The sequence below is a fragment of the Talpa europaea genome (assembly GCF_964194135.1).
Source record: "Talpa europaea genome assembly, chromosome: 6".
Taxonomy (NCBI): domain Eukaryota; kingdom Metazoa; phylum Chordata; class Mammalia; order Eulipotyphla; family Talpidae; genus Talpa; species Talpa europaea.
In genome coordinates this window covers 131,266,182-131,283,002 of record NC_140072.1, presented here as the reverse complement: position 1 = coordinate 131,283,002, position 16,821 = coordinate 131,266,182, and the positions used below count along the sequence as shown (strand labels likewise).

General features: G+C 45.7%; 2 protein-coding genes across 3 annotated transcripts in view; one reads left to right on the top strand and one right to left on the bottom strand.

The window, feature by feature from the left end:
* The window catches only part of DOCK9 (dedicator of cytokinesis 9), a gene marked incomplete at both ends in the record, with an annotated part of 234,149 nt that overhangs the window by 31,455 nt on the left and 185,873 nt on the right, over window positions 1-16,821 (top strand). The gene's annotated exons all lie outside the window — the stretch shown is intronic.
* LOC311171708 (transcription factor BTF3) lies at window positions 13,665-14,395 on the bottom strand (the record flags this gene model as incomplete). The annotated part of the gene is made up of 1 exon (XM_084234773.1): window positions 13,665-14,395. One exon carries the CDS (start codon window positions 14,393-14,395, stop codon window positions 13,907-13,909), a length of 489 nt encoding a protein of 162 aa, XP_084090899.1. The 3' UTR covers window positions 13,665-13,906.

The following is a 16,821-nucleotide window of genomic DNA, read 5'->3' as shown; positions in this document are numbered from 1 at the left end:
CACAAGTGGGCATTGAGCTTTGGACGCAAGGAGTTAGGGGGAAAGGGAGAGTTGGCAGCTCCCTGTTAGCAAAGGAAGTGTGGAGCCAGTTAGTAAGTGAGGAGAGCGTGGGTGACGTTCCCCTCAAGCTCAGCCTTTGGCTTCAGGTACCGGATGGAGGGCGGTGGTTCCTACAGCCTTTCTTGCTGGATGGGGGGGACTTAACGGGGGGTGGGCAAAGGGCACGGAGTATAAAGGTGGGTGATGGAGACAGAAGTCGCCCACATGCCTCTCTGTCCTCCTTGCGTCCATTTCTGGGAAATGAGCGTGGCGTCCTTGGCATCCTTGGCCTTACTTCCTGGCGAGTGTCTGAGACGTTTCCATCTTTGATTTGAGAGCCAGGCACCTTTGGGTTCGAGGGCACCTGACACTTGGGGAGGTCACATGTCTGAAGTGGCATCTAATTTTAGAGCGGAAGGCACTTAGGGCTGCCTTTGCTCAAGGGTGGAGATGAAGCGTTTGTGGGACATAGTCTGGGACATAGCGGGTGCTTTGAAGTGTTTATTGAGTGGAGGCGAATGTTGTGATCGCTCAAGATCAGCCGTTTGTTGCTGACTCAGGTTTCTGCGCTCTCAGCTCTAGCTACTGGCTTATTACCTGGAGGGAGCTGTTTTATTTTTCTCGTACAGGCCTAAACTACGGATGATCTGTAGATACTGGGTTATAATTAAAGCACTACTGAAGTTTTATCTTCTGCTTTGCGACATATATAAACGACCCAGTCCATGTCTGTTTCAACTTTCGATTTGTTTTTACTTGCTGTCCATAGTTGGAAATTTTAGACAGGAGCCAACAGATAACTAGGTGTCCTCTTACGTTCTGAAACCTAAAAATCCTTAGTTGATTTTGGAAACTTCATAGATTATTTTAAACATATTCACAGAGTGGATTAAAAAGGCTCTTTTCATCTACATCATGATTACTACCTGGATATTTAGGTGTAATGAAGATGTCGGCCTTGGAGAGTGTCTGCCACACTGTTTCTCTTAAAGATCAATTATTTTCCAATGAAATTCAACATGGTGTGCCCGGGGTCATGGCCTGGCACTATTATAGTATGTGTCATGCCTTCAGACATTTATCTGCTATAGCATTACCCTCTAGCCGGGCCCCTCATCACCTCTGTCATTTTCTAGTACTTACTCTTTGTGGCCACGCAAGTCGCTGGCTCCGAGAAGCCCCTCCCCCGCTGCTCCTCCTTAGGGGGATGTCTTGGGGTTGAAAGCTGAGCAGGCAGGGAGGGTGTGTGAGCTTGCAGGTACTGTGAACACGTTCAGATGAACTCCACGTTAGTGTTTATGAGTTTTTGCCTCATCGTGGGCTTTATCTTTACATTCTTAAGTGATGAGAGAGTTGGCAGAGGTGCCACTGATGGCACTGCCAGTTCGAACCAGGGAACAGAGGCCTATGTGGAAGCCCTGGCAACACGAAACATCTTTATGACCACTCGTTTCCCTCCCCTTCACAGCTTGTATGAGGCGTGAAGCTGAATTTCAGGCATTTGAAATTCACTCTTTGGTGCTAATGTCTTTGCCTCCCAAAGCAGGAGGCTGTCCATGTGGGTGATGCCAAAAAGTCTGTAACTCACAGTTCCAGGGGGCAGCAGAGGACTGACTGTCATGGTGTGAGGGCGGCTGAGTGTTGGTGAACTGTCCGCATCACTCACAGCAGAAAGCCGATTGCAGATGTTTGGCAAGGATACACTTGGGAGGGCCAGATAGTAGATATATGGGGGTGGGGGTGGGGGGCGGCCAGGAGAAACACCCAAGTCATGGAAAGAATGAGCCTGTGCTGACCTAGGCTGCACACGGAGCAGCCCAGGTTATGTGCATGTTACTTTGATAAACACGAAACACACACCATTAAAAATTCTGCCTTCTTTTCCAAGTGGTGATGCGCTGTGGGAATGAGGAATGAGTTGGGTTTGCATCTTTCTCCAAAAGCTAGAGTTTTGAAATGAAACAGCCAACCAAGAAATGGATGATGACAGTCGTTTTAATGCTGCGTGGGCGTCTTCCAGAACTGTGAGCACCAGGGACACACACCTGGGCTTGATGAACACCTCTGTGGCCCAGGAGCTGGCCAGGAGCCTTGCCAGGATGGTCATCTGGGTCAGCGCTGATGATGTGAGCGCCAGAAGCTCTGCCTGAGGGTGCTGCATGGGAAAGTGGGCACTGAGTTCCAGATGGAGTGGGTGCTGAGGTGTCCGGGGCAAGCTGCGGAAAGGCCCCTCCTTCAGGCTGGCCTGCTTACAACCCCTGATTCGGAGGACATGTTTGACTGTTGAGTTCTTGTTTAATTGTTGGGTGATTTTCAGTGACACCCCAGGAGTGAAAAATCACAGACAGATGTTTTGACCCCCCCAAAATTTAAATGTAGAAAAAGAATTCCCTAATTTGCACTCTTGTTTACAGCAACAGAAGTGCTCACTTGAAAACCCCCCCCCCCCCATGCCTGGCTGGCGGATACATTGGTCTAGCCCCAAATTTCTCAGCCCAGTGGCTGTGTCCCATCTGGGAAGAGCTGGAATCTGCTATTGTTCACCCTAAGTGGTCCCCTAGGAAAGGCTGTTGTCTGGGGAAATCAAGCGTGTGTACTTCACTGGGTAAATAGACCATATTTTACTTCCAGGGGCAACTGGAATGTATTTTAATTAGCACATCAACTTGGGAGTTGTGACCATTGAGGAAAGTTTACTCACGGGCTTGGTTTGTTGTATTTATGTGTTGTATATGCGTGAGTGAGCCCCATGAGGGAGCGAGTCCTGCGTAGAAGTCACCAGAAGTGGCACAGATTTCAATGGGTCTTTGGTGTTCTTTTATTTTTTTAAAGATTTATTTAATTATGCATATAAGAGCTGGGGTCCAGGCCAGAGGTGTGGGGGTGAGAGGATTCACCAGAGACAGAGCGGGGAACAGAACAGGCAGACTGGACTGAGTGAAATATACTGCTGAGGGGAGCAGCGGGCGAGTCAGGAGAGGTCTGCTGCGCCATGTGTGTTGCTCCCTGGCTGGCCGGGAATACAACTCATGCTGCAGTGGCTATGGATTGCTTCATAGGTTGTGTCTTAACCCCTTGCACCACCAGGGAGGCCCCTGGTGTTCTTTTAAATAAACATTTTGACTGTTAACTATTAGGGATAGAAGAGATTTAATTTTGACTCACCCCAAGTTTTCTGTCTTCACACCCACACTCATAGGGAAGGAAATTTCCTGATAGAGTTTCTCTTGCAGCATAACCTGAAGAGGTCCTTTAAGGAACACCCAGAGCTATGTTTGATGGCTTCAGTGCACACGTGGAATTTAACCAGCTATTTCCTGGGGTATATTTAGGAGAGCCAGAATAGGAAGATTGGATAGGAGATTGGATAGAAGAATGAAAATAGAAACATAAGCAGTGGGTTCAAGCAGAGACGGATATCAGTACCTAAGCTCATGCTCTAAAGCCAACAGGCTTCTAGGACGTGCAGCTAATCAACACTAGGAGCCCGCACAGTGGTGCTTCACAGTCACGCTTTACGACCACCCCCTCTGCACGCCCCGACCTTCTTGTGTCTTAATAGCCAGGCAAGTTCTATGGGGTGTTTGCTGCCAAGACAGGTCCCGAAAGTTGGGCAACCCTTTAATTGTTGTTTTCCAGAGTAGAGCTAAGGAGATTAGCACACTGGGTGTAAGATCCTTCCTCCTTCTGGAAACCTCAAAACCAACACGCTGCTTCCTCTCAGTCTCCCATGGGGTGAGTGAGCCAGGAGCCTTGAGATATGTCCTGTGTGTGGCTGCTGGTCAGGGGCCTCCTCCTGGGCCAGCTGGGAAGCCTGCCCACCTCTCACCTTGGAGTGGAAACAGCAGTTCCTGCCTTCTCTGTCTTGGGTATTTCCTGGTTTTGCTGGAGACAGATACAGCCATGTCATCAGCAAGAGGCCGAGCTCCCTGGGAGCTGCTAGTTGCTTTGTGGGCACGTAATTTTATGGGCTGGTTTTAGAATGGGTGTTCCCTCCTTTTTTTCTCAGGAGGGCAAAGTCCGGTCCTATCCCTGAAAACCAGAGGGAGAAAGGGGTTGCCTTCAAGGCCAGGGGGAGGACGCATGTGTGGAAAGTGAGCAGCTGCGTCTGTAATCCGTGATCGTTCTTTGAATTTTGCTTCTACTCCTGGTTTGAAAAATGTCATAGCTTCGGGAAATGACTGTCTTGTCTCCTACCCATCATCAGATGGAAGTGATTTCCAAGGGAGCCCCAAGTACCAGCTTTTTAAGTTAACTCAGTTGCTTTTTGTTCTAAGCTTTTTGCATTTCCACATTTCCAATTGTGTGTGTGTGTGTGTGAGAGAGAGAGAGAAAATGGGCACTTTTATAAAGCAGCAGTGAGCACTTACTCGGTATTACATTCAAATGAAGAAGCAGGAAGCAATCCTGGCTTTCATAAATAATGGCCTATTGTTCCCTGCCAGGTGCCACCCTGTTGTGGTCCTGAGTGGCGTGGGTCTGGCTGGGGCCCACAGCCAGAGTAGGGACATGTGTTGTCTCCAGAGACAGAGACACCCCAGCTGTAGGAAGCAGCTGCTGCCCAGGGAACCTCACAGTCAGCATTTATTGGGGTCCTGCTGTATACCCAGCATCCTGCTGGTAAGTAGAGACCCAGCCCCCTGCAGGCTTCTGGTTCCCAGTCAGTGATTCCAACAGAAACAAACACAGGGCGGGCAGGGCGGAGCTCGCCAGTTATTTCTCTCCTGTCTGTGTTTAAGATGCATTTGCTTAATCAACTCGCACCATCAGGCCTGGCCTGGCTTTCCTCTCCTGAAATTCAGCAATGTCACCAGGGCAGTTAAACTTGCTTTGTGAGCCGCAAGCCTCCACTGAGCCTCCCCAGAGCCATTTGTTAGCAAAGAACTTTATAGCAGAGTTAATCTGTCATATAAACAAGAATCACAATTGGTTACATGTTAATTAATGTAAATGGTAAGTAAGTGCTCACATTCCTCATTCATTCAGCAAACATATACCGGAAGCCTCAGAGCCAGGCGATGGGCGGTGGCCCAGGTGCTCTGCACCAGGGTGGGGGTAGTGGGGGTATCGGAGGCTCTGTCCCCTTAGTGGAGGGTGGTCTCATCACTGGGGACGCGGCTGCAGTAGTGGTTCCTACAGAGCTGGGAAGGGCGGGGCGGGGGACGCCAGCACAGAGCAAGTCGAGTGTATCTTTGGAGACTTTAAAGAGGTGCTGAGCTGAGTGTCTTGGATGGGGGAGTGAGGGGAAATGGACAGGTGGTTCAAACATACTGGAATTCCCTCCAGTTCCTTCTGGGGTGTCCTTAGCTCCCCTTCTTTACTCTGAATAGAGGCAGCTCTGGCAGCTCCGTTTAGTCTGCCTCATTGCCTTCTTGAGTTCTGTTTGTACACACAGAGGGCGTGGCCTCCATCTCTCCCACACCTCCCTGCAGGGTCCCTTTACAAATGGCAGCAAACTAGAGGGGCTGACATCCTGGGACAGGTGACTGTGGGCAGGGATGGGGTGTGGCGAGAGGGCACCCCTCAGAGACTGAGGTGGAGGGCCTTGCATCCCCTGCTGCGCCCTCTGCGCCTGCACACCCAGGTGCCTGCAGCTGCCCTGCGAGGGGGTTGCCTTCAAGGCCAAGGGGAGGCAAGTTCAGTTTCCAATGCAGGGAGAAGACCCTCCTGAAGGCCCTCTTGAGGGGGCCATAGGGGGATTTGGAAGAGTTGGGGCCCGTCAAGAAGAAAGGTCCAAGCATGAGAGGTGGCAGAAGCTCATCTGCTTTATGGGCGAGAAGGTCTCACTGCAGGGTGCCAGCCACAGGAACAGCACCCCGGAGGGGAGGAGGAGGGGACCCTGGGTGGCTTCTGGCTAGGGGACCCCACTCAGCAGCAGAGCTCTGCAGGCACAGGGAATGTGGAGTTGTGACCCCAACTCATCTTTGTTGGGGGGAGGGATGTTTCACAGGATGTAAAACAGGCTAAATGACTGAAAATCTGCATGTTTGTGTTAGTTGAAAGAGAATAGGGTGTGTCATAATTTGCCTTTGGTGCTGGTGGCCCCCTGAGTTCATAGGGCTCAACTTGCAGTGAAGAAATGAACTACCCAGGGAGGCCGATGCCCGGGGGCCTTGTCTGGCCCAATTCTATAACCGTGACCGATCTTTTTGTTCCACTGTTGAAAGTAAGATGTCTAAAAATGTAAACGCTCAGGGAGTAGCCAGACATGGGTGTTAACGTTTCCGTCAGAGCTGAAGACATTTCCAGACTCCTGCTATACTCCTTCCTCAGCCACGGGAGGAGCTCGGTCTCTGCTCTGTGGGGAGGTGACTGACACAGTTTGGGGATGGGGTGGGGGTTAGGACAGAAGCCGCATGAGTGGAGTCCCCTGCACAAAATGCCACTTGCCGCATCACTTCAGGGCTTCATACAAATTAACTTTTGAGGTGTCAGTGATATTTGTGGGATGGAGGCATTACCTGCCTTTAGTCTGTCACTGAAAGGCCATCAGAAAATGCTGGCCTCCACAGGGTTTCCGGTGTTAATCGCATCCGGCTGCCCTAACAAATGATCACAAATGCGACAGCTTGAAACAAGAGCTTGTTCTCTCACAGTTCTGAAGCCAGAAGCCTGTGGTCTGGCAGGACGATGCTCCCTCCAAGGCCTAAGCACCCCCACAAAAACCCCCCCACCGCCCCCGCAACACTCAGCATCTGCCTCCGACCGCACAGGCCTTCTCCCTGGGTCTGTATCTCTTCTGTCTCTTAGAGGGACACGTGTTATTTGATGTCAGGCCACCCAGGTAATCAGGCTGAGCCCATCCCAACATCTGCAGAGACCCTCCTGCCAGGGATGGGGGCTAGGACCTGGACATGGCCTTTGGGAGGTGCCTCTCAGCCCCTGTGCTCTGCGGCTGTGTCTGGTGACTGGGAAGTGCCCAGAGGCTCCCTAAGGCCTTTGCCCTAAGTGTTCAGCTCTGGGGACAGTGATGAGTAGTGTCTTTGGAGCTTTGTTGTAGAGTCTCACGAAGATGGTAGAGGAGTAGCAAGGGACCCAGGGAGCACGTCTGCCCGCCAGTGTGGGTTTCCTCCAGCAGAGCGGGGGGAGAAAGCAGCTCGTTTTCTCCTGGGGGCCCCTCAGACATCTCTAGCCCCACTCTGGCTCCTTTCTGTGATGTTTGTTCAGAGATGTTCTGTCCTGGACCAAGATGTCTCTCCCCCAACTCCCATCCCCAATCCTTCTGTTGAAGCCCCAAGCCCTGCTGCCTGAGAACATGACTGTATGTGGAGACAGGGTCCTTCACAAGGCTGTTCTGTGAAAATGACACACAGAGGAACCCGGAGCTGAGGGGGGGCCCTCAAAAGAACCTACCCCTACTGACATCCTGATCTTGGACTTCTGGCCTCCAGGCCGAGAGACACTGCGTCTCTGCCCAGTAAGTCATCCATTCTGTGGTGCTTTGTTTTGACACCCTTGGCTGACTAAGACACCCAGACACCCAGTAATCCCACATAGTTGCCTGATGCTCTTGAATGCCTGTGGGCAAAGGGTTCCACAAAGGTCTTGGATGCCTGCAGGGCCCACGTTGGGTGTGAAGACAATACCTTGGAACAGGAAAACCAGCTCTCTGAGGGCTTGTGTGCACCTCTAGACCAGTTCCATTCCGGTTTAGCTTGAGAGAATTAAAGCCATCTTCTTGTAGCATTGGCTTAAGAAAGATCCTCTCACTCAGTGATGCTTGGGGGGCCCCTGGTGGAGTGGTGAGGCAGGAAGGGGACGGCCAGTCCCTTCTTCTATGACCTGGCTCCTCCACCCTTCCCCCTAAGCTCCCGGCCTAACGAGGGGAGCAGCTCTTGCCTCTGGGTGTCCTCCCTCAAGCTGGGGCTGAACAGAAGCTCCCGTCAGTGCTACAAGAATGGCAACGTGAATTCTACCTTATAGGGAGGGCGTATTCTACCTGTTACCCACATTTGAATAGAATTTTGAAGTCAAACACTTTACACCATCACTGTGTATACTGCTTCCTGAGATTTCTGTATTTCTAACTATAATATCTTTGGTTTCTCAGAAACCCAGTGACATCCTTCCCCACTCCTCACCTCCCCCCCCCAATGCCTGCTCAGATCTCAGCAACCCTTGTAGGCAACTCCAACTGTGATTTAAGAGAGCTATGTGGTAATAGCAGGCATCTGTGGAGCACCTACTCTGCTAGGTGGGAACTGTTACTGTACCCCTTTAACTGAAGGACATGTGAGCCTTAGAGGGTGACGTCATGCCAGTAATGACTTACATGCCAGGATCTGTCAGTCCTCAAGCCAGGGCTTATGCCTCCAAAGCCCCTGAGAAGTGAGGTCTCCTCTTAGTCCTCTCTGGAAGGAGATGCCATGAGAAGGCCATTGGTAATCAAACAAGATGGCGCCCAGCGTCCTCTATGCTGATGCGGTGCTGTTGCCTGACCAACGGTAGAGAAAACTCTGAAGAGTCTGTGACCAAGAGTGTACTGGTCTCCTCTCTTGTATAGAAAACATCTCTTCCAGAGAGTCCCTGGAGGCATTCACTTCCTTCTCAATATTTCCACCACCAGGCATAGTGCTATTGATGCCCAGTGGCATTGCAGAGAGTAACCACTGTGCTTTATTATTATACTGTCAGTATTGACTAGAAGCATTTCATGTTCTAATTCCCACCAAAGTTTCTTCTTTGTAACATTTTCCCACAGTTTCCTTTGAGAGGAGGATTTTATTTTATTTTAGTAGTTAAAAATAAAACAACTCCTAAGTGTTAAGAAATGAAAAACATTTTTTTTCTTCCCATGAGTCATGGTTGACAATAATGTCACTTAAATGTTAGATTGTAAAGCCATTTAACACCCATAAATTACAGGGCTTATTTTGTGAACTGGAGTGTTAAGATTTTTGAGATCCGTCTTATGTATTGGAGAGCTTATTAACACGATCATTATGTGTACAGAACAATACATTTTCTAACTACAAAAAGTAAAGTCTTTTATTTTTCTGGATCTGTTGCCCAAACAGATGTTGTTTTTTAAATTACACATTAAAAATGTAATCTATAAAAGATGTTTCCTGAAAGGTTTGGTAATTCATTCTGGATACAGCAAATGTGAGACTGATAATTTTTATTTAGAAATTCTCTAAATCATATAAATCAAATGGATTAAAAAGTTATTATTCCTTTTATGCTTTGCAGAGGATAATATGGACTAATTCATTCAGAGGATAATATGGACTAATAATTGTCATGCATTAAATGCTTATGTCTTTCAAGACAGTCAATAGATATTGTATGTGTAAGTTTTTCATTGTGTTTTGAGAAAGTTTCATAGTGGAATTAGGAGAACTTTGGTCATTCATAATGCTCATGAGCTTCTAGGCATGACTTAGCTCTCCTTTATTTAATCTTCCTTCAAAGAATTTGCATGTACATAGGCCGGGTGTGAATGTATTTTCCCATGGTAGAAGCTGAAAATGACACACAGAAAAGCTGAAATCCTCTTCTTTTTTAAAGGATAGAGTGAAATGCATGTTTTTCCAGTATTTTCAGAGGTCAGGTTTGTTTTGAATTAACAGTGGCATAATGTCAGCTTAATAATTAGTCATACTAGGGGATTTTGACGCGTTTAGAGCAGGGTCTGAATTAGATTTATTCAGGCTAAAACAAATGAGTGTATATTTGAGAGTTTTTGTCTGCAAATGCTACCAGAAAGATTTTTTCCCCTTAAATAACTTTATTGGGATAATTGAGATAAATTAAGTGATGCATACTTAAAATGTAAACTTTGATGTTTTTACATTTGTATACATCTGTAAAACTATCACCACATTCAAGGTAATGAACAAATCCATCACACCCCCACCCCCAAGAGTCCTTGTGTCTTTTGTAATCTACCCAGTTCCTCTTGTTCTTCCTCATCTGTGGGTAATTACAGATTTGCTTTTTGTTACCATAAATTAGTTTTTATAAAAATGGAGTCATATCTTACAACTGTTTTGGTTTAGCATCTTTCATTCAGCATAATTATTTTGAGATTCATTCATATTGTATACACTAGTAGCTCATTCCCTGTTTCATGAATAACATTTGGTTATATGGATATATTATAATTTATTGATCAGTTCACTTAGACATTTGGATTGTTTTGGGTTATTACAGGTAATGTTGCCATGAATATTTGTGTATAAGTCTTTTTTGGATGCATGTTTTAATTTTTCTTGGGTAAATACCCTGCAGTAGAATGATAGGGTCATGTAGTTGGTGAATGTTTCTTTTTAAGAAATTGCCAGGCTGTTTTTCAAGGTGGTTGTACCATCTTACATTCCCACCAACAGCCCATCAGAGTATATCAGTTTCTTTGCTCCACATTCATGTCAACACTTGGTATGGTCGGTCTTTAATTTTATCCATTTTGTAAATGTATACAAGTAGCTCATTGAGTTTTACATTTTGCTCTTTTTCATGTACTGACTTTGTATATCATTTTTGGTGAAGTGTTTATTCACATCTTTTGTCTATTTTTAATTTTTTTTTAATTAATGTGTTTTGAAAGTTCTTTTTGTATCTGGATATAAGTCCTTTATCAGATATGTGATTGAAAACCTTAAATCATTGAGTTAAAATTTCTTTCTTCTGAATTTTTCTTCTTTTTAAGACAATTTTTGAAATGTGGTAATGTATACATAATATAAATTTGCTCTTTAAACATTGTCTCAAGTGTCTAGTTCAATGGCATTAAGTACCTTCACAATATCTTTTTTTTTTTTTAATGCTGCTGTCCAAAGTCTTAAAAAGCCCATCAGAGTGTAAGTTCTTAGAGGGCAGGGACTGAAACTTATTCTTGGTTGTATTTCTACAACTATATACCAGGCTTGGTATATAGCAAGTTCCCAATAAATATTTGTTGAATGGACAGCGTGTTTATTTTGAGGTTTGTAATGGTTTTAGCTAGTTAGGATTTAACATTGACAAAGAAAAACAGTGAACTGTAAAGGATAGGAGTTAATTTTTTTCTTCCATGAATAGTCCAAATGTCAACAATCCAGGCTTCATTGATGATGCTACCATTTGGGGGCCCCAGACTGCTTCTACCTTGATGCTCTTTGATGATCTTTCTGTTTGGAGGATGCTCCAGCTCCTTCTAACTTGTCTGTTAGATGCTCCAGCTCCTTCTAACTTCCCCTTGTCGGCAGCAAGGGGAGCGGTAGGGGAGTGGTATCCTTCCCACTGAAGCGCATGACTGTCAAGTTGCACCCTGATGGTGCAGCCGCACCTCCCCATGGGGGTGGTCTTGGCTGGATGGGTGTCAGCCCACTCTTGTGAAAAGGGGTGAGGGAAGCGGTCAGCATTCTCTGCCAGTGCTTATTCATACTTTGTTCTTCTTACGGTCACTAGTTCCATGGGAGCTGAGGACAGGTACTGCTGATGTTAATTATCCTCACTGAGAATGGGGAGGTTGAGAGTTAAGACACAGCACCAGACTCACAGTTGGTGTTACTGAGTTTGATCTTTCCTTAGTGCTTAGTATACAGGGTCTTGGTGAACACACACATGAGTTTTGTCATGAACCCTGACACTGAGGCAGAGGCAGATTCAGTAGGAAATGGGTTGGCCGAGCTGTGGAGCAGTGTGGGGGAGTGACAGATGGGGCCAGGGAACGATAATATGGTGACTCCTCATCAGTTGTGGGGTGAAATCCACGACCTATCCATTGAGTAACGCTCCTCCGTGAATGTCTCTGCCATTCGTGGATGACTGGCCCTCCAGCGTGTGTGAGGCATTTCCCTCTTTATCCTCACAATACCTCATGAGGGGGCTCTCATCTGTGTGCTAAGGATGAGGACCAAAATGGGCGTTAAGTGCCTTCCTCAGTCCACCCTTGGAGAGCGGCCTTGCTGGCTGATGTCTGCTGTGGGTTTTCCCACCACATCTTGTTCTTTCCTCTGAGCGGAAGGCCTGCTCCTGGAAGGCCTACTCTTGGGCTGAAGAGGAAGACCAGTAACTGCAGCAACAACAAGGGCTGGAGGGTCTCTTGAGCTTCAAATCAGGTCCAATTGCACCTGCTGGGATGTGACAGCTTTGGTTACTTGTGAGGTGATCTACTTGCTGGCTCTGCTTATCATGGGGAAAACTGGGGAGGGGGCAGGGGGCGACTTTGGAGGAGCAGCTTTAGAGTTAGAGTGAGTTCCTCCTGACTCCTCAGAGCTGGGACACCTAGTCATCTTTTTAGCAGCGCTGCTGTTTTGGGTAGAAGGATATTCACCCAGGATAGCAGGTGGATGCTTAAAAATGTGCCCTTTCCTCTTCCTGAGGCTCTTGCTTTAATCCACTAGATGGAGCACATGGTTTGACTATATTTCATGATGAGAAATAGGAAGATGTGGTCTTTTCCTCAGAACCGGAGGGCAGAACCCCCAAAGTTGGTCAGGCATTTTGATCCATGGGGCTGTTTTTCTCTACAAATATAAACTTGTTTTTCTTTCTTTCTTTTTTTTTTTCACAAAGTCCTTCTGTGGGTAAAGAATGCATGAGGGTCTCTGGGGGCCTAACAGAGCGTATTCTGGTAGAGTAAAAAGCATTTTAACCTGGAAGTTTGAGGAGGTGGGACTAGGTCGGACCCTGTGACTTTGGATAGGTCCCTTTTAAGTGTCACTGAGCCTCAGTGTCCTCCCTCATCACACACAGGTGAGGTATAAGCTGTACCTTACAGAGGTCTACTGGGCCTTCTGTACCATCCCTTCAGGTCACCCGTGAGGCCAACGATACCCAGCTCCCTTTTTGCCAGACTGAAATTACACCCACAGGTAGTGTCTACATAAAGTGGAGAATCCACCAAGTCACGGGACACGGGACACCTTTGATGTGGTGTAGTCCTGTTGCCTTTGTAACCCTCCTCTCTGTGGCTGACATCCCTGCTGCGCACACGCCCTGGGCCAGGAGTTTCATTTTCTCCCAGATAACGCATTTCAGGGAAGCAGTGATGATCGGGTATGTTTACATGTTGGTCCTCGCTGTCCCTTCCAGACCAGCCCAAATCTTGTCATCTGTCTTATATTTTCCGATTCTGTTTTTGGGCCAACATGAATGTTTGTCTTCACATGTTCTCCTTCTGAGCTGGCTGAATTAAATGATCTATAAGAAATAAAGAGCATCATTGCCATGTTCCTCAGCCTTTAGTCCTCACCCAGTGGATAGGAAAGTGGCCATTTGTACTTTAAATCTGTAAACTGTGCTCAGATATGAGAACATGATATGTGCTAACTTTTTTTTAGCTCTCATAGCAGGGAGCCGTTCTTTAACAGCTGTTGACACATCTGTTGGTAAAAGCCAATGATCCTCTTGGACTAGTAGAAGCTGTTATTAGGGTTTAATGAAGTGAATTAAAATTTTCGTTTCAGACAGCTTTGAACTTCCCATGGAAATATATAATTAGGCCATTCAGAATTTCTGCTTATTTTTATTTTTATTTTTTTATTTTTTTTTTTACTGTCATTTAAAATCTTTATTCAAATTCCATCAAAGATTATCAGTGATATTACATGCCATGATTAGCTTTCTATAACAACTTTGCTTTCTGTGTACAAATCAGTGTCAATGAAATAAAAAATAAAGCTGTATACTAGGCAAAGGATTTTATTAACCTGTTTCAAACATTATTCCAGGATTCTTCAGCTTAATTAGCTGCAAAGAATGAATTGTGTATAAGCAAAAACTGAAATGAGCTGCAGTGTCCAAGGGGCTCAAGCTTAAAAATATTAGAGATCTAGATTTTATCAGATCCATGAACAAAATTTTAAAAAGCAGTCATAATATAAAATAGCAGCTCCCAGTAACTTCTTCAAGTTTTATCATCTTCAGAAGTTGACTCAATTCAGTTTGCTTCATTTTTGGAAGCCTCATCAAAATTCTCCACAAGATCTGGAACTTCATCATCATCATCCTCTCCAGTGGCAAGGGGTGCTTTTCCATCCACAGATTGTTTAGGCAGAGCTTCAGCCAGTCTCCTTAAGCTAGTCAGACTGTCTGCACCAAGCTGGTTTAAGATGCTGGGTAACATTTCTGTCAGCTGTTTTGTTTCAGCATGACCTGTAATGGTGAAAGTGTTTGCTGCCAGAGATGCCTGAACCTTAGGGTTATTAAAGTGGATCACTGTTCCTTGGTTTGTGAACATATTCACCTCTTCAATACCAGAGATATTGTTTACCCCTAACTTCTTTAAGGAGAACTGAAGTTTTTTATCATCTGCTGTAGCTGTTCTGTGAACCACCTTCTTCTTTCTGCGAGCAGTACCTTTCCCACCAATGCGCACTTGGGCCTGCAGCTTGGCGAGTTTCTCCTGGTTCATGATAGTTTCTTTCATCTTGTTGGAGTGGAAAAGGGGCCGCGCGGGGGACTAGGGTTGGCGCTCAGGGGGTCTCGGGCAGACCAGCTGAGATTAGGCGCACACACGCGGGGACGCAAGATGGCTCTGCTTATTTTTAAATAAATAAATGTCTACTGAATAAAATACTTTTGCATACATTGACATTCTTGTTGGCTTCCAAGTACAAAAGAGTTTGTGATATTTGGAAGCGGATTTTTAAAAATTATACAGTTTAGTATCCACCATGTACAAACAGCAAAACACCAAGCCCACTTTCATTTATAGCATATAAATGAACATATTTACATATTTGCAGACCTCCCCCTTTTATTGGTAGAAAAGACCTAACTTCAGTCTCATCTTCCCCAAATAGAGGCGTTTCAGGGGTTCGGTTTGAATGGATTTTGGAACCAGTTTCCTGTTAGCATATAATCCTCATTGTAGCCTCACTGGCTCTGAGATAGTAGATTAAATGCACACAGTCACCTCCTGTCCATTGGAGCAGAACTGAAAACTGAGCCTCTCCTTGGCCCAGGGCACTTTGCCTCAGGATGTGCCTGGATCCCCTGGCCACTGCCAGTGGCCTGCATTGACAACTCTGATGAGTTCAATAAAAAAAATGCTTCATAAGTTTTCCCCAGGAAACACTGAATCATCAAGATGTTTCTTTGGGCACACAATAGGTGTAATTAGTTGGTTATTACGAAGCCAACAACTATGTCTTCCCAGAAGTGGCCTTGAGTTGTTCATGTGTGGAAGTAGGGAGATTCCAGACTCTCCTTCCCATCAGAGGGGAGTTTAAGAGAGTCCTGTACAGGTGACTGTTAGATCAGCCTTGACTTCCCTATGACTCTCATCAGAACAGTGGGGCTGAGTCATCACCTTCCTTAAAAGTGAGGGGTTTATGCTGAGTAGAAGATGGAGCATCCCTTCAAGCAGAGTCTTCCCATTGACAGTGTCAGCTGCCTTGCTCTTTCAGAAGTGTTGATGTGGGTCTTTAGTGAGCAAAACAGTCACCTGGCCACTGGCTGAGTATCTTCTGTGATGTTCTGTGGGTGAATCTGGGATGTGTACCTTCCTTGTCAGGTGATGGAAGAATTAATCCTCAGCCTGGGGTTTTCCAAAGAGAGGACTAGCTCCTTGGTAAGGAACTAATATGACTAAAGAAACCCCTGGGAGTCCATGTTCCCCTTAAGAATCTGACGTAGGGAGATGCTTTATGATGTTTGATGTCCCCTGGTCTAATCATCATCACTGATGTTAATGGGATTTGTGACATGCTGGCAAGAGCAGGAGCTTAGGAGCCTGGGAGGCTGGTGCCTGTCCCACGTGCCACTGTGTGGCTTTGGCCAAGGTAGTTTACTCCCCTGAATCTTTGTCTTATTATCTATGGTGGGAGAGTCACTCAGGGGCCCATTTCATGTCCTAGATAATATTTGAAGTGATAGCTGTTAAGGTCTGTTAGATCCAGCTGGCATTTCCCTTAGGCACAGTGTTACAAATTGGGATTCTGTTGCAGAAAATAATGTTATACCATGGAAGCACGAAATTATATTTTTAAAGTTATGATTATCGGTATTCCCTTTTAGTGACATTAATTATGAAAAATGAGATTTATTATAAAATCTTTTGAGCTATTTTACATGGATTTTGGGGGACAAAAAATCTTTAAAATATGCACTGAATGTTGGGCTAAAGAATAGTCTTTTCTCTATAGTGAGCATAGGCATTTTCCATCATCCAGGAATCAATAAATAAGTTCAAGATCTGAACCATTCATTTAAAAACCAAGTTGCCTGTCTGAAGGGTCAGTTGAGTGGGAGTATTTCCAGCTCTTAGAGATTCTTTGGTTTTATATTGTACTAATATCTGAGGTCAAGTTCAAGGTTGTTTTCAAAGTTATAATTTCAGTGATGTGTTTAGTTGATGCCTCCAGCCAGTCGGCCTTTGACATTTTGTAATGAGGCATCATCAGCCCATCTTCCTCGCCAGCATCACTCTCACCATTAAGAGGCATTTCTGAAAAAAGAAAAAGCGCGTCCTTGCACCCCAGAGAATTTTCTCAGCTACAACACAGCTTTTTCCTCCTTAATGACGTTAGCTGGATCTGAAAGTGGGGAACCCATGTGTTCCGAACCGATCGCCAGGCTGGGATTGCGTTCATCCACACACCAGCCTCGTCTTAAGCATTTGAAAGAAAGATGTTCTGTCAGCTGAAATGTTTTGGTTTTCAGGCCTGCTGTATTTATCACAGGCATTATAATTATGTCCAGAGGCAAATGTTTCATTTTACTTATCGAGGTGTGGTGGATCCCTCTGATTTATTTTCCTTGCTATGATGCTAGATTTTCTCCAAGTATTTTTCCTACTCTTATGATTCACAGCTTCATTGAAGTATAATTTTGATACTTTAAAATTCACTG